Here is a 25276-nt window from a genome sequence, read left to right on the forward strand (position 1 = left end):
ACCGCGATAGCACAAGTAATTCCAACCTCGAGGACAAAGTTTCATTAAAAAAACAATTAAAATCACTTCTTGACCAAGTACCAAGAAGAGAAATTCCACGATTAAGAGAATTACTAAAACAAATGGTAAAGAAACATAAATCCGAAGAAAATCATACACCTAGACTCGGGCCGGTAGAAATAGATGCGGTAGCTTTTAATACGCGAGAACTCGTTCCAGAACAGTTAAGTCGTGTTCCACCTAATATTGTCAAGGGTGAAGCTGATGAAGAACTATTACGACCTACGAATGCTCATGGTTCACGCTTAATTGGTGGTGATATTGCTAAATTTCCGAGTAATACAGATATTGTTACTATTCAGGACGCTAACGTAGCCTTTGATACAGAATCCGAATTTGAAGTTCCAATAATTCGAAAACAAAAGCCAATAGTGCATGACAAAGAGAAAGAAAAACTTAAAAACAGTAACAATGATAAAATGTTAGTCATGGGCTACAGTACAGCACATAAGCAAGGAAGTAATAATTTGGCCAATAATGATCTTGCGATTATTGATCATATCCAAGCCAAACCAAGCAAAGACAAGCCAAATTTTGGAAATGACGCTGAAAGAGAACAAACCATTTATGCTACAGGAAATAAAATGAATGACCATACACAAATTGCGTCTGCTAACACAAACATAAAGAGAAGATTGTACTTAGAAAATGAAGTCAGTAAATTAAAAAGGAAACTGCACAATTTACGTCAATATATACGTAAAAATGATGTCGACGTGAGTATTATGTTTACGAGTTCATTACTATTTTATAGCCGACACAAAATAATACTTATTTAGTTTTAATTAATTTAAATTAACGAATCTTTTTACCGTGAAACTATCAAACATTTGCTTTTTTTAAGTATAAAATAGCCTTTTACATATTATTAACAGGTAGTATTACTGCAATGTTCTGTCGCCAGAGTGCAGCACTAGCACAAACCGGTACACCATGCCGTAACTATGTCGTAAACAGTTTTTGACAAGTTTTCAGGTTTTCACAGATTACTTGTTACAAATAAATATGACATTGATGCTTCAATGCGGTTTGTTTATTTTTTGTGCTAGTGGCGCCCCCTTAGCAGAGTTTTGCGTTATATTCACTATTGATCTCTCTTCTAACTGTATGTTTGCACCGCTTGATCGAAACTGACAGAAACGGTACAAATGCTTTAAGGTGCAATGGGTTCAGCCAGTACGGTTTTTACCGTGAAGCTATCAAACATTTGCTTTTTTGGAGGATAAGAATAGCCTCATATTTATTTAATTATTTAAAAACTTTACAATTACTTTAATATTTTTAAACAGACCCATTTTGCTTTTGATGAGGAATATTTACCTACTCTCCGGAACAGAGCTGTATGTGGCAAAACATTAGTAGATATTATATTTATTGTCGACAGGAAAACGCCCGTATCCGTCCCGTGGTGACGTCGCAGAGCGGTCAACGAAGTACCAAGTTTGATGAGAGCAAAAATTTCTACATGCCGGATAGAGCACATCCTCTGCGTGAATATTAATTAAAAATATTCATCTTTTTATTAAAATTATTGCAAAGGATTTTCCGTACCCATATGCATGTGCGGCCTGAATTCTAAAAGATTTACACGCAGTCATTTTTTTTTATGTGATATTCAGCAAACGAGCAGACGAGCCGCCTGATGGGAAGAGTTTTGTCATGGAAAGAAATCGGTGTATTTTTAGAGATTTTTTAATGTTCACATCTGTTATTAAAAAACCCGTTATAAAGTAAATAATTTTGTAACAAGCAATGATTTGACATTGACATTGACATTGTAACAAGCAGTAACGTGTGCAAACGATGCTATTAAGCTTAGAATAAATTTAAAAGTGGAAAAATGTCTTGATTGAGACTTGAACTCACGACCACTGCTAGATATATTCTTCTTTCTCCGTGCCTTTTCCCATTTCATTTGGGGTCGGCCCTCCGAATATTTTTCCGCCATTCGGCTCTGTCACACGGGTCAGCTGGGATTTTCTCTGACAGTCTTTGAAGGTTTCTCCACCAGGTTGCTTTTGGGCGTCCTTTAGGTTGTTAACTGTGTCAATATTTAATGCGATTTGAACTGGGTGGTCGTTGTCCCGGTGCAAGACATGTCCATACCACCGCAATTGGCTTTCTTGCAGTTTTTCTGGAATTGATGCCACTTTGAAGCTACCTCTTACATACTCAATTCTGACTTTGTCCAGTTTAGTTACCCCTCCAGCCCACCTGAGCATTTTCATCTCAGTCGAGTGAAGTTTAGCCTCATGTTCTTTCTTAGATGTCCAGCACTCTGCTTCGTATAGCATGATGGGTCTGACGCACGTCTTTATAGACTTTCCCTTTAGTTTTGATCGGCATTCTACGATCGCCATTTTAATCAGCCAGCATTCACTCTATGCGTTATGTCAGCATCGCAACAAGCATTCTCATGCAGTACAGAACCAAGGTATTTAAATTTGTTAACCAAGGGTACCGGGGTGTTTTCTATGAAAAGTGTTGAGTCGCATGGGCTTCCGAACAGGAACTTCATATATTCCGACTTCGTTCGACTGATTCTTAAACCATTTTCCTCAAGTGCAAGTTTCCACCGGTTAGTCGCTTGTTGTAAATCTTCAAATGATTCTGCTACCAGAACAATGTCGTCAGCGTACAAAAGACACCATGGCACTGTCTCTTGTATGTCTCTGGTAAGATAGTCCATAACAGTAATAAATAAGAGTGGACTTAGTGCAGAACCCTGTTGTACTCCAACTTTGGCTGAGATGGGTTTGCTGGTGCCTGCTGGACTGCGAATTGAAGTTTTGACTTCACTATACATATCTTTTATTAGGCTTATATACAATTCAGGCACGTTTTGGCTTCTTAAGGCTTGCCATACTAGCCGACGCGGAACTCTATCAAAAGCCTTTTCTAGATCTAGAAATGTCATAAACAAGTTCTTCTTAAGAGCTCTGTATTTTTCTGTCAAAATTCTCAACGTCTGAATAGCATCCGTAGTTCTTTTTTCCTTTGCAAATCCAAATTGGTTGGGTGTGACGGTAATCAATTCTTTGAGTTTGCATTTAAGAGCCTGCTCCCATATCTTTAGAGTGTGCGAGGTGAGTGTTATTCCTTTGTAGTTTGCACAAGATTCGACATCCCCTTTGTTTTTGTAGATTGGTATAAGGTAGCTGTGTCTCCAAGAGTCCGGGATTTTGCCTGAAGCTATTATGCCGTTGAATAGGTTCGTAAGCCACGCCACTTCTACCTCTCCCAGCATCTTCCATAAATCAGCTGGTACGTCATCTGGTCCTGGGGACTTGTTATTTTTCATGTTCCCAATGGCTGTTTTAATTTCAAGGGGGGTGTAGACATCAATTGGTCCCGCAGTTGCTGGAAGTTGTTCGAGGTCTTGGCTGGGAAACTCCTCATTTAACAGGGTGCCGAAGTAAGACTGCCATCTGTTTGATTTGTTTGTTTGATCTGTTTGTTTGATTTGATGTCAACAGGTTATTGCGATCATCTTTGATGAATTTGGTGTTTTTGAAATCCTGAGAAGAGGCTAGTCGGCGTTTTGCTATTTTGTAGACTTCATAGTCGTGGATTGAAAATCGATATCTACTGTGTAAATGAATTTCGTATGTAAAAAAATATCTAACACTTTTTGGCTTCTCTGTCAGCGTACTTACCCGCTTTAGGGTCTCCTCAGATATATCGACGCGGAATCGGCAAAACCCGATAGGAAAAACCTTTATGTCTGCGTTAGAGCGAAAAAGCCGCCGACGACGACATAAATCTGGGTAGACCCTTAGATCTCCTTTCCCTACTCCTTAACTTGGTAAAAAGCATCGTAATGCCGGCTGTATACACTCATCGAGAAACCACGAGACAGATATAGAACGAGTGTGTACACACTGCTTCTTTCTCGGGGCTAAGGCTCTCGGCGAGTGTGTACTGCCGTGCAGCCGGCATAAGAAGTTAAGGTGTTTAGATAATAAACAAGTGCTAGGTAAGTAATGTTCATAACTTTTATTAAATCGTTATTTTTCTAGATGTATAAAACATTTGAAGTGCATTTTTACATAAATAAGATTACGTGGTAAAATATAAAATTACTAAAACACCACAATTATATTAAAGAAATCAACACAAAAGAACAACAACTAACATGAAAAAACAACAATAAGTATGCTGTTAAGAAAATAATATCATCATTTCATTAAGATTTCATTGTATCACCTAACAATAATTCATAAAATTATGTAAAGTCTTATATTCAAGAAATAAATAAGGTTAATTCGAAAACATTTTGTTCTATTAACAAACATTCAATAAATTACATTCACACAACCCATTATAATTAGATTAAATAAATATACCGTATCAACGAATTCAATAAATATAGAAATTTAAATAAATAATTAAGGTACTAAAAATACGCATCCAAAACCAAAGCTCATTTACAGTTGAGGAAAACAATATTTAAAAGAAAATTTTACTGCTTTATTAAATAGACACTGTTGCACAATAGTCTTTGTTTCTTCATTAAATCGAATTTCAGTTGATCATTCGATCGATGAGGCTCCATGTTACTCGAATCACTCGGCGTCTGAAAAGATAATAAAATATGTTATTTTAAAGTGAAACTTATTCTATCGCCCCAAATTTTTTGGGATGTCTTTAGCATGTCGCATTACATAATAACAGCGTTAGTTCTACTTTATTTCTAGTACTTACAGTTTATAGTCTTTAAAATAAGCTTCATTAGATTAGATTAGATTAGATTAATTTATTTCTTATTGGGAATTACATGATATTTAACAATGTTACAATGTGTCTAAATAACATGAACTCACAAAAAAATCGTCAAATTGTAAAAAATAATAATTCAGTAAGATAAAATGTCAGAAAGTAATGATAGTTATACTAAACACAATGTCAAAAATTATCTCTTCAGAGTATAAATAAGCGGTAAATATATATATATTGCTAGGGCACCTTAGTTAATATAATGTCAGAATTAATAATAGTATTGCAAAGTCAAATTAAAATAAAATTCTAATTAACAAAGTAACTAAAACAATAAGAAATAAAAAACAACAATAGAACATAAAAATAACAATGTCAGATTAAATTATTATAGAAAAAATATTATACATTTTAATCGCGTTTCAAGTTTGTGTATTCTTTAACAGAATACAGCGATTTTGTTAATAACATTTCTTTGAGTCGGCATTATCGGACTAAGGTCGTGATACTTAATTCACGAAGGCAAGGCTGATATATGCTTTTAATTTCATAAAAAAATTAAGGACAGTAGATCTTATTAACCTTACATACGGTAAGGCTTCTGTCAAATTTAAATAAATTCTGTCAAAATACATAAAGCATAATGGGTATTTATAGTACGTTAGTAAAATTCTATTTTATTTCTAGTACTTATGTTCATAGTCTTTAATCATTATTCTTAATGTTTATCTAGAATAAATATAACTACTTGTTTATACTTATGTCTTACGACACCTATTTTTCTATGACCGGTTATCGGTAATCACGTGATGCTTTCTATAGTTCAGTAGTTCAGTTTTCTATAGAAAGTTTCTATAGAAAACTGAAACGGGCCCGTTTTAGCGTGAGCCAACCTTCATTTTCATCCTGACGCTAAACTAGCGAACGGTCGTCTATAAACAGTAAAAGTATTTACGCTCTAGAGAATAAACTCTGATATTTATATCCCATTCGCAGGTCCCAGGAGAGTATTCATACTTCATTTATTTTCTTCTTAGTGCACACGTGTTAAACTTTATCCCCATAGATATTCCTCCTATCTCATGAAAACATGTTTAGAGGTAATAGATATTAGAATAATATTGTCTTCGGTTACCGCGATAGTTACTCATGAAATAAAACTATGAAAACGGATTATATGGCGTATAAATCGTCGGGATGTATTATAAATTTAATATACGCGATATAATCCGTTTTCATAGTTTTATTTCATGAGATATTGTGACAGCGACAGCGGCAAACCCATGGTATAATAATATACTCCGCCTGGTATTCTCTTCCGAGCCTCGCGAACCACGTGACATCATGAACCTGTGAACAGCAATGACGTAGGCTTGTGTCAGTCACGTGGTTCGCGAGTCTCGGAAGAGAGTACCAGGCGGAGAATATTACTTTACCATGCGGCAAACCCATGGAATGGCCTTTAGTAAACACCTACCTACTTAATTCCTCAGTTTCCTGGCCGTAACGAGCTTGTTCATGTCGTGGTAGGCGGCGATCATCGTGTGCTGGGGCGCGCTGGCCGCACAGCCGGAATGCGCGCGCGCACAATCCACGCCTTCTTGCCCGCGCCGCGCTGCGCGCATGTAGCGGAAGAAACGGAGGATTTCTGGGTTGTCAGAAACTGGGCGTCGGAGCTCGTTAAGTTCTCTGAAAAGGAAAATAAGTAATATTACCTTTTTTTATCAATAAGTAATTTACTAAACAACAAACTATTTCACTAATAAAATTATGAACAAGTATAGTTTACTACGCGTACGCTCAGGAATTTTCAGCCTTTCTAAAAAAAAATATTACTTAACGACACGAATGAAGTATATAGGTAAGGTACCTACATAGCTATATAGATCATAGCAAGATCATAAAAAAATTACAGAGACAAACTTATTTCTGTGAGGAATCTTCCAAATAATCTCATTCCTCTAGCCTTTTTTTCTCAGCTGCGAATGCTGAAGATTTCGTTTCGATTCCTGCCTAGGGTCGTACCCAACATGAAAATAGTTTATCGACGAACGTCAATTGAAAAGTAACATTTATATCAGGATAACGGATGCTAACTAAATACATACTTGTGTACAATGACAGACGGAATTAATTTCGTATTAATGATAATGATAATTCAGCAGAAACGACTAAAAACGATACCACAAAGCTTAGAAACTAATTAAAAGTAGAAAAAATCACTATCCCATCGCTCTGCCAACTGAGTTACCGAGACTTCACTCGATGACAGCGAATATTTCCACCATTATTATATTGTGTCTTAATGTTTCTTTAATGGCAGACGATACAATACAAGCGAGACGATCAAAGGCCCGCTAGCTTACCACACGATTAGTAGATTATCGATTCGAGTTTTATTCCTGATTTGTAGATTTAGGTTTACGAGTAACAAACAACGTAAAGCTACACGTGTGTGCGTGTATCGATGATCGCAGCAGCAAGGGACCATCCCTACGAGTCCTTAATTACATAATGTTTGTACTGTACCTATAGGTAAGCAAAATAACGACCATGAGGCTTATTCTAATCGTAATGACAGGTTGTGAATTTGATCTGTCAGTGTCAAAAATGATATTTCTTCAACCAGAAACGTCACCTGATGATACTGTCACATCACATCATATCCATAACAAACATTGTTGCCAAATGTATACAAAGCATCGGACAGCTCACAGATTCAACAGAAAAAAGCTTAAGTTTTTCTTTTAAAACATTTTTTTTCAACCAAAAATAAAAAATCATGCATTTAAGGGTTAATTTTATACTGAAATAATTTATGTATATCAAAGTATGGAGTCATTTCTTTCTCTTTCTAAGCATATTTGCGTTCACTGCTGAATATAATAATATGCCTTTTTCATGGATTTCCATGTTGTTCTGTATGCGGTGGTTCTATGCCAGCTTAGGTCGGCGCTGCCGTCTTTTTAATGTCGTCCGACCATCTGTCTCGTAGTTTTCCGTCATTTTGGCTTCCCAGTCAAGGTCTCCAGAACAGTACTCGCTGGAATATGGAATATCAAAGCAAAATTCCTCAGAATCCTGTCATGAATTGGCTTTATGCGTTCATTTTTTTCATCTGACCTTCCAACCGAAAGGAAATTTAAATTAACCCTAGGTTTCTCCCTTAGAAGGGTTAATCAAAACACCTCACGATACAGCTGACACGTAAATAATTTTTCATTATATCCTTTAACAACGACGACGCGTCTATAAAATCGAACGTCACCGCTGGCAGTTTACTTAAATCACTGGCCACAAAAGTCGGCAACATTTCCCTGTCCACATCCTTAAACACCATCATAATATCTTCAAGATCCCTCTGCTTTTTACCCTCATTTCTTCTTAGTATTTTCTTCCTGCCTTTTTCGTTTAACGAGTTAAACAACATCGTTTTTGCTTCCTTTAATTCTGCCTCCTTAAATGCATTATGCAAGAAACTCATTGATTTGAGCAGGGGTTTGAACCCAGGACCTCCGTTTTGAAAGCTTCACGCCTCACCAATGCCCCAAGGAATGTTTTACTAAATAATAAAGAAACTCGGTTCTTAAAATTTTTTTTTTCTCTAATGCACCGCCTACAATCTTCTCTGCTTTGCCCTAAAGTTGACTGGTAGAGAATGCCTCATGGCATTAAGTTCGCCTTTTGTACACTAAGTTTTTCTTTTGTGCAATAAAGTATAAATAAATAAAAAGAAACGGCAGCCTTTAGATCAAAGATTACTTAAAATATAGTTTCTAGCTATACACAATAAACAAAAACATATTGAAAATATTCCGACTTATTGTGTATAAAGATATTGTCGGGTAACTTTTCTAACTTCAGGGTGCAAACGTCGTTCCTATGCGAGTCATGTGCCCCTTTAGTCTTTATAGCGAGTCAATAACACCTGAAACTTTTGAAATCTAACTTCAGAAAGTCGATTTATTCCTACCTAAAGTATTTCCCTCAAGATAAAAGTATATTTTGCGTTCAAGATTTCAGCGTATGCTTGGAAATTGTGAAATAACTAAAGTGCAGTCGAAAGTGCAGAGAATTACAATATTGTTTTACGTAGTGCAGTCTGAATTTCAGAAATAAATTTAACTTAGGTACGTTATCGTATAAAGAATGTTATTACACATTATTACGTACATTATGATATACTAGTGTGCTACGTTGGTCACTACATACGTCGAGGTGATATTGTAAGCGCGAACTGAAAATGAAAGCCAATGTGTGTAATTACTAATGCACACGTGTTTCGTACTACGTTGTTCAACACACATGCGAGGAAAAAACAAAAGTATTAATTTAATCTCAATATCTTTTTAAATTCAACTTTTTTATAATGTATGGCTCATTTTCTATACATTTAGCTAAATTCTGTTATAATATTCAACATGTGTCAAGTACCTACCCAATGATTAGGTAAGGTTGTCTTACCTTAGTTAACCATTGGAAGGCTCATAAGATACAAATTCAATGTAACCTAAATTAATGGCTTTTGTACGATGCCTTTTTCAAACGATAAGTTAACGATCATCGCCGACGACGCCGACCGAATACCTACGCCCACAAACCCTGTTAACAACTTTGTAGACTTATTGTTAGTATAGTAACTACATAACGTGAACACGTGTGTGTCTAACTCTAAGAGCTTTTTCACATTATCCGATCCGATATCGGATGTAGGATCTAACATCTACAATGTCGGGCCGCCGCACCCCCTTAAGCTATCACGTACTGCAGGGATTCTCAAAAAATTTTTAGGCACGCCCCCCTAGTGCCTAAAATGAAATTCCAATGACCCCCTTCGTACCTAAATGTTCTATTTTTTAAAATCAAACAAGTTAAATTCCCGAGGCCCTGTGCCCCCCTTAAAATGTGAGGGGGGCGCGCCCTCCACTTTGAAAACCTCTGACGTACAGTAAACATTATGCTACACAATACGCATACAAACAATAATTATCGGTCCGACAGCTGACGGGGATTCCGATATATCTGAAATTATCGGAAGTGCCAATCCGATTTCGGATGCCGGATGGCCCCTATGAGAACAGTTGCTATGATATGACAAGTGCCCTATGACATGAATTCCGCCTTTTTTTACGTTACCTATATATTTTTTTGCAATAATGATTTCTTAAATGAATAAATAAATACAGAAAAACACATATGTTATAAATTCTTCTATCTGATATCGGATTGGACGATGTGAAAACGCTCTAAATGATATATGTGCCATTTTCAACTAAAAGGGTACTTATTGTCGCTTGTCAGTAAGGCTCTATTTCCATATAGCTTCAATTAGAAATCAACCTTATCAACAAGCAACCTTTTAGTTGAAAACGTCAAATATAAAGTTTAAAATTAGTACGACTTTAGGCCGTTTCTTTTGACTAGCGATTATAATCCTTATCACTAGATTCGATTATTTATTTCATGAAATAAATTAAGGTACAACTTTGCCTAAGCCAAAATTATAAGAATTCACATCACGATCGTCAAAAACTAAAAACTAACATGCGAGAACTAAAAGCATATATCCTAAAGTGGTGTAAATTCCGCATGGATATGTGTCTCCATTGTAGATTTCTACCCTATTCAAATCGACAGTGTCTAGCTAGGCAACCGGTACGGGGTCTAGACGTCTAATTATGGCTCACAAGAGACCTATTTGCTTAAATACTGCCTTTGTATGGTTGTACTTAATACCCTTGACCTAAATATTGCCGCATACGCTGTTACATCTGAGAATTATTAATAGTCTCAAAAATGATTCGGTAAGGAATGTCTAGGAATTATACATACATAGTTAAGTATTTGTGTTGTATCGTTTTTAAGTTTTTTAAATTTACTGTATTCCGGTTTTCAAGCCAGATATAAAAAAATGGATTATTATTACCTGCTCAACTGAGCCGACACGAGATTGCTATACAGGGCGTATTTGGCCGGGCTGGCGTACATGAGGCCGATCAGCTGTTCCCGACTACACGTCGCTGAGGCTCTGCCCGCCGACCTGTGCGCCCGTGCCCATCGTGTTCTCTGAGGGGGCTGAACCTGGAACCTTACTGGTTACTGGCCACGAACCATCTCAATCGTCAGACTATGGTAGATGAGCAGAAACCCATAGGACGGGAAATCCTTGGAAGGAAATGGCGTTGGATTGGACACGTCCTCCGTAGACCGGACAACCATCCACCTGGCCAAGCAGGGTCTCCGCTGGCATTCGGCTGGCAATAGACGGACAGGGAGGCATTGTACTACATGGAGGCGATCAGTTGAGAAGGAGATTGGCTCAACTGGAAAGAGATGGAAGTAGCCGCTATGTCCCTAAATGAGGGATAACAGGAATGCATCATCATCATCTTACCTGCTCAACTGAGCGGACACGAGGTTGCTATACGGGGCGTATTTGGCCGGGCTGGCGTACATGAGGCAGATCAGTTGTTCCCGACATGATTCCAACTTCACGTCGCTGAGGCTCTGCCCGCCGACATGCGCGCCCGTGTCCATAGTGTTCTCTGAGGGGGCTAAACCTGAAACAATTACTTTATTTTAACCTAGAATAAAAGGTGTATTACTAAAAACGGTAAATAGGGAGCTGACACCGGGCGAGTGTCGCCTGTAATACACACATAATGTCGGCTGTACACTCGTTGAGAGCCTCTCGCCGAGACTCGGCACTGCTCCGATCCAATCGGAGAAGCGCGAGAGGAGACATGGAAGAGCGAGTTGAGAAGGGAGCAGCATGTACACACTCGTTCTCGGCCTGCCTCGATGTCTCAATGAGTGTATACAGTCCGCATTACAGAAGCGATCATTTTATGAACATAAGGCTAGTAAGTACGAGTAAAGTGGTTTTCTAAAAAAGAACCTAACAATCAATGCATGTGTCGGATACAATCATTGTCCTTTTAAACAAAGTCTCAGTAACGGTGAAATATATGCGCTATCTCAATTATGAATATAAAATCGAAAACACTAATCCCTTACCCTTATAGGTTTCTTTTGTATTTATCACTAACAGAGGCTGAGGTATGTCAGTACTAAAGTGTGGAATCCTCAGCATGAGTTCCAACTACGGAACGTTCTCACTTATTCAGCCCATACTTAACCAAGTTTTACTATATTTGATACAATCTTTTAGGACTTGATAATTTCTAGAGTTCCCAAAATGCCAATTTAAATGTTTTGTTGTGACTTGTGACACAAATCATGTTCCTTATATGGATCTAAATAAATTTGATAAACATCATTATTCTCATCTTATTTATTTATTAAGTAGCTACAATAACGACGTTTTCCGGAATTTAAGCTCATCAAAGGACCCAATACCATAGAATGTATGAAATGTATCACGTACTGTTATTAGCGAGATTGCCGTTTTACTGTGTTTATCAGAGCGTGTAACGAAATGTTGTCAAATAGTAATCTTTGATTATATGTAAATGAGATTATTTGACGCCATATTATTTGAATGAATACCTCAAACGTGTGTCGAGTGTTATTTGTAACGGGATTGGTGCCAAGGACGAAAGTAGAAATTATGGTGACAGATAGGTGTGTTTTGAAGGTAAATTGGTTGTCATTTTAGACGGCGATTGCATTTGTAAGTAAATTACTTCTGGTTTTGAAAGGCCCTTTAACATAAATCCGTAGTCGAAATTATAATAAAAAAATCGGCCAAGCGGCAACAGAAATACATCATCTATGAAAATTTCAACTGTCTGGCTATCAAGTTCATGAGATACAGCTTGGTGACGGACAGACGGACAGACGGACAGAAAGCCACAGAAAGCCGCTGTCGTACTAAAAGCTGACAAATTCCGCCGAGCAGTCATTGTTCACAGCACAGTAGCCTTGGGGTCATTTTAAGGGTTCCGTACCCAAAGGGTAAAAACGGGACCCTATTGCTAAGACTCCGCTGTCTGTCTGTATGTCTGTCACCAGGCTGTATCTCATGAACTTTGATAGCTAGACAGTTGAAATTTTCACAGATGATGCTTTTCTGTTGCCGCTATAAAAACAAATAATAGAAACGGAATAAAATATATATTTAAGTGGGGCTCCCATACAATAAACGTGATTTTTTGCCGTTTTTTACGTAATGGTACGGAGCCCTTCGTGCGCGAGTTCGACTCGCACTTGGCCGGTTTTTGAGCTCTAGTCAGACTTCTTGTATTCTTGTGTATCTTGTGTCAAGTTCGTTGGTGGAATGTAGTAATTCCTAGATGTTTTGAACTTACCTAGTCTGGCGAAGATTCCATCGAGCCTGGATAGCAGAGGGGAGTAGAACGGATCGTAGTTACTCAGAATCATAGAAGAGGCTGGTATCTTCTGGAACACCTGCAATATTTAAAAAAGATGAGAGAATAGTTATTTGTGCAACGAGAGAGGAAAGTCGGTTTTTCTTGCGAGTGTTTATTTAAAAACACGAGATGTATAATAACTTTGCTCTCGTGTAACACACATAATTTAGATATAATAGTGAAGTGAATAAATAGTGAGAACATATTAAAGGGTAAAATGTATTGGTATATACGAATTACGCAGAATAATACAGAAACAAAAAAAAAAACAAAAAAATGGTACTAAAAGTATAAAGTGGCAGTTCATCGCCTTCACTAAATTAAAAAGCTACTTTGTTTCACTCCTTGGAGTGAGGAAAGTCGCACTTTTTTCACTCCAGGGAGTGAAGAAAATAGGCTTGTTCGAGCTGCTGAGGTGAAAAATAATTTATCACCGACATTGTGAATATTTAATTTGCGATCGACACACGGGGTGTATTTTACATCTACATTGTGCAGGTAGGTACAATAAAAGACACAATTAAATTAATAATATAATAATTATGTAATATTGTTTTCGGTTATCGCGATAGTTATACTCATGAAATAAAACTATGAAAATGGATTACCTACGCAATATACGCGATATAATCCGTTTTCATAGTTTTATTACATAATGTACCTTGTAATTGTTTGTAGCAGATGTCAGTTGGTTCTTATAGTAGCCATTTTTGGTCGGCAAATACGTCACTTTATGCCCAGCAGCGCCGAATCTGAAAAGGAAGTATTATTAGCATATATATTAGGTTTAGGTGTAAGGATACAAGATATATACAGTGGTACTACGTAAACGAAATTAATAACTAGCTTAAATCTAAAATAGGCCCTTGAGGCATTGTACCAAGGATGCTGGCGGCATTTCCCCGCTGTATCGCAATGCTGATACGTTGTGCGAGAAAGCCGCCAGCTCTTCGGTCACCAGTTACGTCAACCAGACGCTTCGCGATTTCTGCAAACAACTTATGCGCGCTGGGACCCCATGGACCTAGAGTTTCAACTCCAAATGGAACGAAACATATATATATATATATATATATATATATATATATAGTCCTCCTGATCGTTTTCGATGACAGCGACCCCAAATAAACATTATGGACGTTGTCTAGCGTGAGCCCTAATGTGGCTGGCCAGGCCGAACTTGTTCTTAAATGCTCTAAAAGTTGGGCATTGGGGGGGGGGGGGGGGGGATTAGCACTTACTCGCATAGCGGACTCGCTTGAAAACAAATGGTTATTTGTTTTACCAGGGGGCAAAGTTGTTATTTAACCTCTAGTGCTAATATTGATACCAGAGTAAGCGAAAGAATCCAATATTGAACCACGAACTAAATTAAAACAAATCGATTCAAAATGAATGTTATTAAATATTTATCATTCAAAATCATCATTTAACACTCAATTCTACCAACAAACATAAGAAAACAACTCAAAATTTGCATTTGATTACTACTTTGCCTCACATGTGAATAAAATGCAACTTTATTATTTTTATTTTTATTTTATTTTTTAGTTTTTGAACAACCAAGAAAGCCTTTACCCCTGAAAAAAGGTGTGGTGAAAAACATTTTTTTTAGTCTTTGTGTTGTTCGAGATTGTGCTGTAACAAATATAATGATGGCAACCGTTCATTATGTAGGTAACCAAATATTATGGAGCATTTCAACTTGGGAATAATGCTTTAGTATGTGTGTCAGCCTTCCTTTAAACAAATACTTATATACGATATGCAGATTAAGATATAATGACTACCTAATTGGAACGAAGGTTATACTAACGTTTCGTTTGTCATTAGAAATTAAATTTTTAAATTTTCAAGTCCATTTTATTCCCTCGATTTTTTTGTTAGTGGATTTCTAGTTTTTGAAGAATATGTTTTGAATTGAGAAGGAGGGTTTGGTTACGATAGGAATCGTAATAGCAAATAGCTTTAGCCTGAGCCTTGTCTGCCAAAATCTGACGAATTACTTATGACATTTAGATTTAGGTTATTTATTTAAAATATACTTTCACAATGCAGGATCTTCTGTTAAATTATATATTCATCATCATCATAAAGTCTATATTATCTAATCAATCCGATTCCTAAAATTTCATATTCTAAATCCTAATCATTCTTGAAAGATATTTAAAACTCAAACTTGACTGTTCGAAATTCAGTTCAATCATCCATCTGCTAGACAGATTATAATTTAACTTTATTTTTATTTAACCAGTACAAAGCAAGGTTAGATAAAAGATAAATATTCGATTCGCAGAAATTCTCTTCCTTTGCGTCAGTGAAAGATAAGAAACAATTCTTTGAATGGAATGAAAATTGGAATGAGCATTTGATAAATGAGATTGAATTTTTCGAGTGGATTATTATTTTTACAGCCTGCGAAAGCCGGGTGCAAAATGTTTTTGATTGCATATGTTTTTATAGTTCTCCTGAGGGTAAAAATGCTGTGTTAATTTATCCTTATAATTATTTTTACAAATTCCTAAAATCTTGATTTTATACAATCTCTTGATACAAAAATATCTACGAAACTAATTCCAATAGCTCACAAAAGTGTACTTTCATGTACTGTCCCACCGAGCATATCATACCTTATTTTCGTGCAATAAACTCTGAAAGCAAACTGATTCAATGTTTAACTTTCTTGGGGCGACATCTTCATACTACTTAACAGCTGCCAATTGTCTAATAAGTAATATACATATCTACACACCCACTAAGGCATGTCACCCACTCAACGCATGGATTGAATTGTACAAAAACACGTAATAAAAGTAACTTACAATTAGGAAAAACTAAACAAACGCTAATCAGCGAGTCTTGGCCCCCACTTGTCCCGTATCAGGCAAAGACAAATCATCGCCTAAATCATTTATCCACAACAGCGTCCCTTGAGGCTCTGACCCAAATCCTGAATGAATGCGCCCCGCTGATTGTCACATGGATCAAAGCCTCAAAGCTGGCAAACTGTCCGTAATTACGTAAGGTGTGTTGGGGTGATTTCAAGCTTTTATTTAAATTGCAATATTTGCTTGTGATATGTTTGTTAGGGTAAAATTTAACAAGCTAAATTACACCTACTTCCCAGTATTTGATTAAGCTGTAACTCTACACAAAGAAACTAAAAAAAAAAGTAAAAGGTTCATATACACGTAAGTTGGGTGTCAATACAATATTAGGTAACATGGTACCATCGAGCTGATCTTAATTTATGATGGACACGGGAGGTGGTCATAGAAACTCTATCACTGATGTTGACAACCTCATTAAGTCTAAGCGTATGCTGAGACGCAGGCGACGCAGTTCCATGCAGCGCAGATCAGAGCACATTTTGTAAAGTATAGAACGTCCTTGCGCCGGTATATCGACCGAAGCAAATGGCATCAGGTGGTTAGATAAACATGAGCTATACAGGCCGGATACCACCAGTGTGTGGCACTGTGCGGCACAAGCATTTTTGTACTGAATATGCTTGTGCCGCACAGTGCCGTACACTGGTGGAATTCCACCTTAACGTTGCCTGTGAGCCAGTGTTGCTTAATTTATAAGATTTTTAAATATTTTGGAATCAACTTTCTACGAAATAATCCCAAGACACCTTATCTAAAAGGTTAGCCGAGCCGTCTGGACGTGCGAACTATATGAGTGTTGCCATGTAGTGTAGTATGCGTGTTTAAAGATAAAGAATAAGATTATATTTATTCGCAAAAAAATTGTGTATGTATGTAGTAGTCATTGAATAAAGTTTTATTCTATCAATCAATTTTAGCCAGAATATTTAACCACCATTAACATATTTTGTTGCCGGCTTAAGAATAGCCCACTTCGTGCTTATCCATGGATGTCGTAAAAGGCGACTAAAGGAGTAAAAGGACAGTCACCTAAGTCAACTAGGGATTCCCAAGGAGGGTTAACGTCAGGCAGGCGGCCGGTTGTAAAAACTCAATGCCAAATCCTTTTAGCAGCATGAGTATCGGACTAAATGAGATGAGCGACAGGGCTAGGGCGTACCCCGCAGGCGACGCGCAGGGGCAGCACCCGGCTCCGGTGGGAAATGGACAAGGGTTGTCGCACCAGCCCGGGCGGGGGCGACGTAAGAAGCGAGCCCGGGAACCTAAGTACGTGAGATTGAGGTATGCCAGCTGGAATATAGGGACGATGACTGGGAAGGGGAGAGAGCTAGCAGATGTAATGAAAGGAAGAAGGATAAATGTAGCTTTTTTGCAGGAAACAAAGTGGAAGGGTGCGAGGGCTAGAGAGATTGGGGAAGGATATAAATTTTATTACTGTGGGAGTGACGGCAGGCGAAATGGTGTCGGTATAGTACTCGATCGTCATCTAAAACAGAATGTCACAAATGTTGACAGGCAGAGTGATAGAATCATAGCGATGAAAGTGATGCTGGAAAACGTCACACTCAATTTAATAAGTGTGTATGCACCCCAGAGTGGATGTGACGATGTAGCGAAAGAGAAGTTTTGGGAGGATTTTGACCCAGTGACCATGACTATACCGGCAAATGAGGAGATATATGTGGGTGGGGATTTTAATGGACATGTTGGAAGAATGAATGTGGGGTATGAAAGAGTGCATGGGGGTTTCGGTTTCGGAACACGTAACACACAGGGTGAAGCATTGCTGCAAGCAGCTACTGCCTTGGACATGGCAATCGCCAATACCTGGTTCCAAAAAAGGGATGAACACCTGATAACCTACAAAAGTGGCAATCACGCCACGCAGATTGATTATTTCCTTGTGAAGCGAAATAAGATCAGCTGTATCAAAGACAGTAAAATAATACCAGGAGAACACCTTACTTCACAGCATAGGCTGCTTGTAATCGATGTAAACATTAAAATCCAGTTTTGTATCAGAACCGAACGGCCCCCTGCAAAGATAAGATGGCATATGCTAGAGAAGAATGAATGTGCTATAAAGTTTAAAGAACGTGTGATAGATAAAATGATAGAAATGAATGGAATGGAAGGATTGAATGCAAACGAATGTTGGAACGAGATGGCAAATTATATACGAAGAGTAGCAAAAGATGTCTTGGGAGAGTCGAAAGGGAAAGGTGTGATAGATAAGGAAACGTGGTGGTGGAATGAGGAGGTACAGGGAGTATTAAAGAAAAAGAAGCAGGCATTTAAAGAATGGCAAAGTGTTGAAACTGGGCAGGAAGTTGAGAAGGAAATAAAGAGGACAGAGTATATAGAATGTAAGAAGAAAGCAAAGCGTGCAGTTGCTATAGCCAGAACCGCAGCACAGGACAATTTGTACGAGTCTTTAAATAGCCCTAAAGGCGAAAAGCAGCTGTACCGCCTAGCGAAAGCGAGAGAAAGAAGTTCTCGGGATATGGCTCATATAAAATGTGTGAAAGATGATGCAGGTAAGGTGATGACGAAAGATGAAGCGATAAAAGAACGTTGGGAAGTCTACTTCGAAAGGTTGATGAATGAAGAAAATGAATGGGGCAGGGTGCTAGAGCACAGGCTGATAAATATGGGTGCAGTGAAAGAAATATGTATGGATGAAGTAAGAACGGCTGTGAGAAGTATGAAAAATGGAAAATCTGTAGGACCAGATGATATACCAGGAGAGGTATGGAAGTTATTGCGTGAGGATGGATGTATGTGGCTGACTTTATTCTTCAATAAGTTGTTGCATGAAGAAACAATCCCCGACGAATGGTGTGACAGTTTGCCCAGTGGTGCCCATTTTTAAAAACAAAGGGGATGTACAGGAATGCAACAACTATAGAGGAATAAAGCTCATGTCACATAGCATGAAAATATGGGAAAAAGTGATAGAGAGACGCCTGAGAGATGAGAGTGATATAACACAAAACCAGTTCGGGTTTATGCCGGGGAGAGGTACAACAGACGCCATTTTTGCACTTCGCCAAATGTGCGAAAAATACAGACATGCCAAAAAGAACCTGCATATGGTGTTTGTTGACCTCGAAAAAGCATACGATCGAGTACCCCGAGAGGTTTTGTGGTGGGCTCTGAAAGAGAAATGCGTGCCTGGGAAGTATGTGGAGCTAATCCGGTCAATGTATAACCGATGTTGTACACGCGTCCGGTCAGCCGCTGGCACCACCGACAGGTTCAGTGTCACAGTAGGCTTGCACCAGGGATCGGCTTTAAGCCCTTACCTCTTCCTGCTAGTTATGGACGCTCTGTCGTCGGACATACAGGAGGAGGCACCTTGGTGTATGCTGTTTGCTGATGATATTGTGCTTGTAGGTGAAAACGAACTAGAGGTGCAGAGCAGACTTGAGAAATGGCGGCAAAAATTGGAGAATGTTGGCCTAAAGATCAGCAGATCTAAAACAGAACACATGTTCTGCGATTTTGGCGGTCTCTCCAGTTTTGCTGCCATAGAACTCGATAGCGTTACATTGCCGGTCTGCTCCGACTTCAAGTACCTCGGTTCGCTTGTACAGTGCGATGGCGATATTGACCGTGACGTGAAAAACCGGATTAGCACAGGATGGATGAAATGGCGACAGGTTACGGGAACCATTTGTGACTCCCGTATGCCCCTTCGGTTGAAGGGTAAAATTTATAAAACGATCATAAGACCTGTCGTCATGTATGGATCAGAGTGTTGGGCCCTAAAGGTGAGGGATGAAAAGAGATTGCATGTAGCGGAGATGAGAATGTTAAGGTGGATGTGTGGCGTGACGAGAATGGATAGGATAAGGAATGAGTATATAAGAGGAAGCCTGAAAGTTGCACCCATAACAGAAAAAGTAAGGGCAAATCGCCTAGCATGGTACGGGCATGTATTTATTTAATCGTATGGCGATATAGTCACATAGGCAAAAATTATGTACAGTATATTATTTTATAAGGCAACAGCCAAGTTTTGCAACCACTGCACAGCATCGGCCGTCAGGTCTAATAGGTCATCCAGGCCACCCGAGTATGCGCGGAGTGGGCACCGCTGGATGATGTGCTCCATGGTCTGGTCCTCGATGCCGCAATCGCATAGCGCAGAGTCACTCCAGCCCCACGTATGCCGGAAGAAGTTGCATCGCCCGTGCCCGGTTCTTAGGCGGTTTAAGCGACACCATAGTTTCCTAGGAAGGTCGGTCCCCTTGCTCATGGTAGTCGGATCTATATTCGCGGCCGGGGTACCGTCAGCTTGCTTCATCCATTCTTGTTTCCAGTGCTGCTGTACGTCGAAGGAACTTTGTGTGTGTTGTAGTGGCTGTGTATGCCGGGCGACGGGACTTTAGTCTCGCCATAGGCATGCTACGGGCATGTGATGCGGAGGGATGAAAGTCATGTGACAAGAAAGGTAATAAGAATGAATGTGGAGGGAAGTACGAGGAGAGAAAAACCGAAGAAAAGGTGGATGGACTGTGTGAAAGATGATATGAAACTAACGCAAGTGAATGATGAGATGACGGGTGACAGAGATGTATGGAAGAAAAAGACATGCTGCGCCGACCCCAAGTGAATGGGACAAGGGCAAGCGAATGATGATAACATATTTAGCACCAGTCTCTCTCGCTATTACGTAATTTCGTAAGGAATTCGTATATGAGGTGCAAGCGCGTACTACTTGCTCTTAGAGTTGGTCAAAGACGCTTAGTCTTAGTAAGATGGCATATAGTCGAGAAATTGGGACGGGTTCCGCCGTGGCGGGGTGGCGGGTTCAAGGCGTCAGCCCGGACCGGCCTTCACCACTGGAGGGCTTCGTTACTTTTTCTTTAATATATGACATCTATTTCAGTTCAGAATATTTAAATTTTGGTAAACATCCAAATAAACTGAATCCACATGAAAGTGCCGTACAATATTATTGTGCTACGGTACATCTTGAAAAATCCAGAAGTGTACAATGTACAATCGCGTTGACGATAGCGTCTTTAAGCATAAGGTTTTACTATTATTTTTGATTCATATTTCTATTAATGTCAAAAGTCTACGTAAACATGACGTGTTTAATGACATTCGCTCACTTTATTCTATTCAAGCCGGTGCAATGTTCGCTTAGACGTATTTTATTTGGCGCAACATTCGAAATTTTAAAAATAATATAGAAATACTGAATTACCTGGACATATCAACATTTGACAGATCGTTGACATCCGCCGGGTCAATGTTGACATACATCCCGTCCTGCGGGTATGCATACGCGCCGGTCGGATCCGTCTCGTAAGCCATGAAGTCCTTCTGATCGTTGTTGTACGATGTTTGGTCGTCGACCGCTGGAGGGTTGGACGCTTGGCTGGAGGATGCTGAGAGTTGGGAGATTCCTGGAATATTTTTTTATTTAAAATTTACTGCGCTTCAGAAAAACTTAAGAGGCCGTAGTCGATTTTGGAGCAGAAATGTAAAATTGATAGATTTAGTCGCTGAAATTAAACACGTTTTGTTACGTAATATCTAAATAACAAGTATTGGTTTCTGTTAGCACGTCTTCTCATCTTGCCTTTTAATAATGAGGTCGCGAGCGTGCGTCACCGGTAATATATGAAGAGAAGGGGCAGTTTATAAAAATTTATCAAAAAATTATGGTGGCAAATTATAGAAATTGATGTATAAGAATAGTTTCAGCAAATGTTGTAAATTGTTTAAGTATCAAAATTACGTTGAAGTTAAGTCAATTTTCAGAGAAACTGTCACTTGTTTTAAAGTAATTTCTGGAGAAAATTGAATTCGTTTAACTTTCAGTTCCTCGAACTCTAAGTCATATAACAAAAATGTAATCTGATAAAGGTCAAGTACAGAATATGTGTAATACAATTTTACTATTTTTATAAGTCCAAACTTTACGAAATTTACAAATAAGAGCGACAAAATCAGTGCTTTACGCGCGTTTACCTAAACGTCCATCAGAAAAAAAAACATTACTAATTTAGTAAGTCTGTTTTAAAAAAAAATATCGGATAAAAAGGCAAGATAAGAAGACGTGCTAATAGAAACCAGTACTTGTTATTTCAATTTGGTAACAAAAGGTGTACAATTTCATCGACTAAATCTATCAATTTTCCATTCTTGCGACTAAAATCGACACCGGCCTCTTAAGGTACAAAAGGCAAACTTAATCAACGTTTTACAGTTAATTAGGAAACAAATATAATTATTTTATTTGATATGATATTATTTTTGTTGTTTTTGGTTAATAAGCACCTTTACACTACATTGACCTACTAACACGAAATACCTAAAATACAAGTATTAAGTTACTTAGATTAGGTATTGATGTAAAATATGTTACAGCCAGTTACGATTTTTGCTTACAAGATCTTATATTTTACGTTTACTTTTCTAAACCATGTTTGTACATTTATAGTATTTGAGTACCTACTATTTAAGCGTATTATGATTATTCTAATTTTTCGATATTTTTAAATAATCTTATCTTATCTTATCTTATCTTACCTTTTCCAAGTATCTTCCCGAAGCTTCCAAGGATGCTGGGTAGGAACATGGCCAGCAGCATCCCCTTGAACAGCTGCGCGCCGAAGAGTAGCGGCACGAACAGCTTCTTTAGGCCAAATGCTGGAACATAAAGTATGTCGTAACTCGTCATCAGTCTATCACATTAGGCAAGAAGGCAATTCGAACTTTATAATCTTCTTATAATTTCATTAGACTTATATTGACCGGGATTATATAGACCGTGATTACCTTTTGTATTATTTAGCTCCCGACCACCTCGTGAAAACCCGTGAACATGATGCATGTAACTGCGTCGAAATATCGGGAGCTCATAAATAATACAAAAGGTAATCACGGTCTATATCCCGGTCAATATAAGTCTAGTGAAACTAACCGTTAATCATTCAAAACTCTAATTGTTATAATTTGTTACCGCGTTAAGGTTAGACTTCGCCAATTCGAATGTACACGGACATGTACGGACAAGTACGAGCGAAATGCACGATATCTGAATGACATCATTTAGATGTCATTCGGTTCATTAAAATGTCATTCAGAATAGTGTACGTTCGAACTGGCCTGTCCGGTACGGTACAGCCAAGGTAAATTAGGCGTTAGGGGCCCACTGACTATCAGTCCGCCGGACGATATCGGCCTGCCAGTTGTTCGAAACTGTCAAATTTTTGTTTTAACTGGCAGGCCGATATCGTCCGGCGGACTGATAGTCAATCTCCTTGACGAAATGAATGACAGATGGTTCTAATTGCGGCAATAACAGCTGCAAAATTTATATAAACGGTGCATTTAAGTGATACAAGATAAATATTCGCGACTGTAATAGCTACTGGAATAATAACAAGCAACTTTTGTTATGACAGCAACCGTGAAATCGCAAAAAAATAGGAACTAAATTTCAATTCGAGACGATACACGATGTATGGAAATCAGATTTATTTGTGATTGCAGTGGCTGCTGTGGTAAAAGTTGATCACGGAAATGAGTCGCGCACATGAGTAGACTCCCAAAAATGTCACTCGGTATATGAAATTGATCAATTACATCGACGGTTTCACGTTGCTGCATTGCTACGATTTTTGTAAAACTCGTAATATTTGATGTGAACTGAAATGAAATAACTTTATTTTAGGCAACTAGCTAGTGGCCCATAGATAAATACCTTAAAACTAGCATACCTACATATTACAAACAGTATATTTTAAAACTCCTCCTTGTTGAAGGTCGCATTGTGTCGAGATTCCAACTTCGCGACACTCAGAATGAGACCTAACTTTGCTTTTACATACGCTACGATGTCATCGACCTTCGTATATTTATTAGAAGTCTCGAGTTTGTAACTTGGTACAAGTACAACCCACGCGTAATAATTTCACGATCATTATAAGCGCGCCCTTGAGTAAAGGGAAACTTGGGCCTTGTAAATATGTCACCTCTGTATAAATTAGTATATTACCTTCTCTATAGGGCAACAGGGAATAGACTACGAGTTTTAAAGCCCTTACAGTACGAGTATGTACTAGGTGAGGTAAATTAGGAGTTTAGAGTCGTGGGTTGGTATTGAAAGACATTATGTAATATGCTTAATTACTATGATTTGAATAATAATAAATATTTCTCATTCATACTTACATCGGAATGTGATGAATCTGGCAGCTTTTGGTAGATTTATTGAAATAATATGAGTTTCTACAAAATTCTTTATCTTTTGCAGTAATCTATACTCATACGTGTATGTACTGAAGAGTGCTCTCGACTCAACTTCATCTTCCAACTTTCTTGATTCTCTTTTCTTCACAGATTTGATTTCAACGCCATCTACTATTACAAACCTATCCATGCTCAAAGCATCATCTACTATCCTTTCTAATTCATTCTCTAATTGCTTTTCAGTTCTATTCACAAGCAGTAACTTTTCTGTAAACTCTCCAACAGTCTCTATCATATTGCCAATAAAACTCTCTGACTCTTCATTTGACTGTACATTTTTATTTTCAAATTTATTACTACTTTGACAACTATGGCATTGTTTAGATTCTACTTTATTACCTAGACTGTCTATTCTTTTGGTTAAGTTTTCTATTTGACTTATTTCATTACTAAGAACTGTCTGACAATTGTTTTGTAGTATAAGGAGGAATATATATGTTATGACTAAAAGGCCTCTCTCCGCGAACCTCCATTCTGATCTGCTAAGCCTTTTCTGGTCTGTTCCGAGTAAGAGATCCATTGTTGTGGGGATCTCTATCAAACTTCATTACCGATGATATTGAAGCTTTCTTGAGATTTTGTTGAGGTCATTGAAATCTGAAACAATGAAAAAATGCATGAATATAGACTTATTCTAGGAAAAAGATGCTATATATTGAGAATATTTGTTTCATAGAATAAAATTAAAACTATTTATATGGACTCCATAATCTGATAACTCTTTTCATAGGATTCAAGTTTTGAGCTTAAAAATAATTTTGGCGGCGATATTTTATGACCTTTAGCTACGTAAAATTAAAAGATGAGTAATGTGTTGCGATGTGCGTGCCCGCATAAAAGTTTTTAAACAAGAGGGTAGTTTTCCCCAGCAGCTAACTAGTTAGTTACACACAGAAAAAAACATTTAAGTAATGTCAAAGTTTTCTCTTTGTTTTCCCTTCAGCTTTCAAATAAGTATGGTTTCCATTGAAGCCATTATTTTATAATTATTCTTTATTACTT

At 38.0% G+C, this 25276-nt stretch overlaps 1 protein-coding gene across 1 annotated transcript; it reads right to left on the reverse strand.

The window, feature by feature from the left end:
• Window positions 1-6257: 6257 nt before the first annotated feature.
• Window positions 6258-24868, reverse strand: LOC134750457 (uncharacterized). Its single transcript, XM_063685616.1, has 7 exons — window positions 24197-24868; window positions 22550-22669; window positions 21219-21420; window positions 13771-13861; window positions 13047-13146; window positions 11171-11336; window positions 6258-6465 (listed from the first exon to the last, which is right to left on the reverse strand). Exons 1-7 carry the CDS (start codon window positions 24792-24794, stop codon window positions 6258-6260), a joined length of 1485 nt encoding a protein of 494 aa, XP_063541686.1. The 5' UTR covers window positions 24795-24868.
• Window positions 24869-25276: the final 408 nt, after the last annotated feature.

The sequence above is a fragment of the Cydia strobilella genome, chromosome 20 (genome assembly GCF_947568885.1).
Source record: "Cydia strobilella chromosome 20, ilCydStro3.1, whole genome shotgun sequence".
Classification (NCBI taxonomy): Eukaryota; Metazoa; Arthropoda; class Insecta; order Lepidoptera; family Tortricidae; genus Cydia; species Cydia strobilella.

Coding starts and splice junctions, on each gene's coding strand:
- LOC134750457 (XM_063685616.1), bottom strand. CDS start 24,794: ATGGATCTCTTACTCGGAACAGACCAGAAAAGGCTTAGCAGATCAGAA. Junction 13,862..21,218: donor TCAAATGTTGATATGTCCAG/GTAATTCAGTAT, acceptor CTTCCTTTTCAG/ATTCGGCGCTGCTGGGCATA. Junction 6,466..11,170: donor GTGTCCGCTCAGTTGAGCAG/GTAAGATGATGA, acceptor TTTCCTTTTCAG/AGAACTTAACGAGCTCCGAC.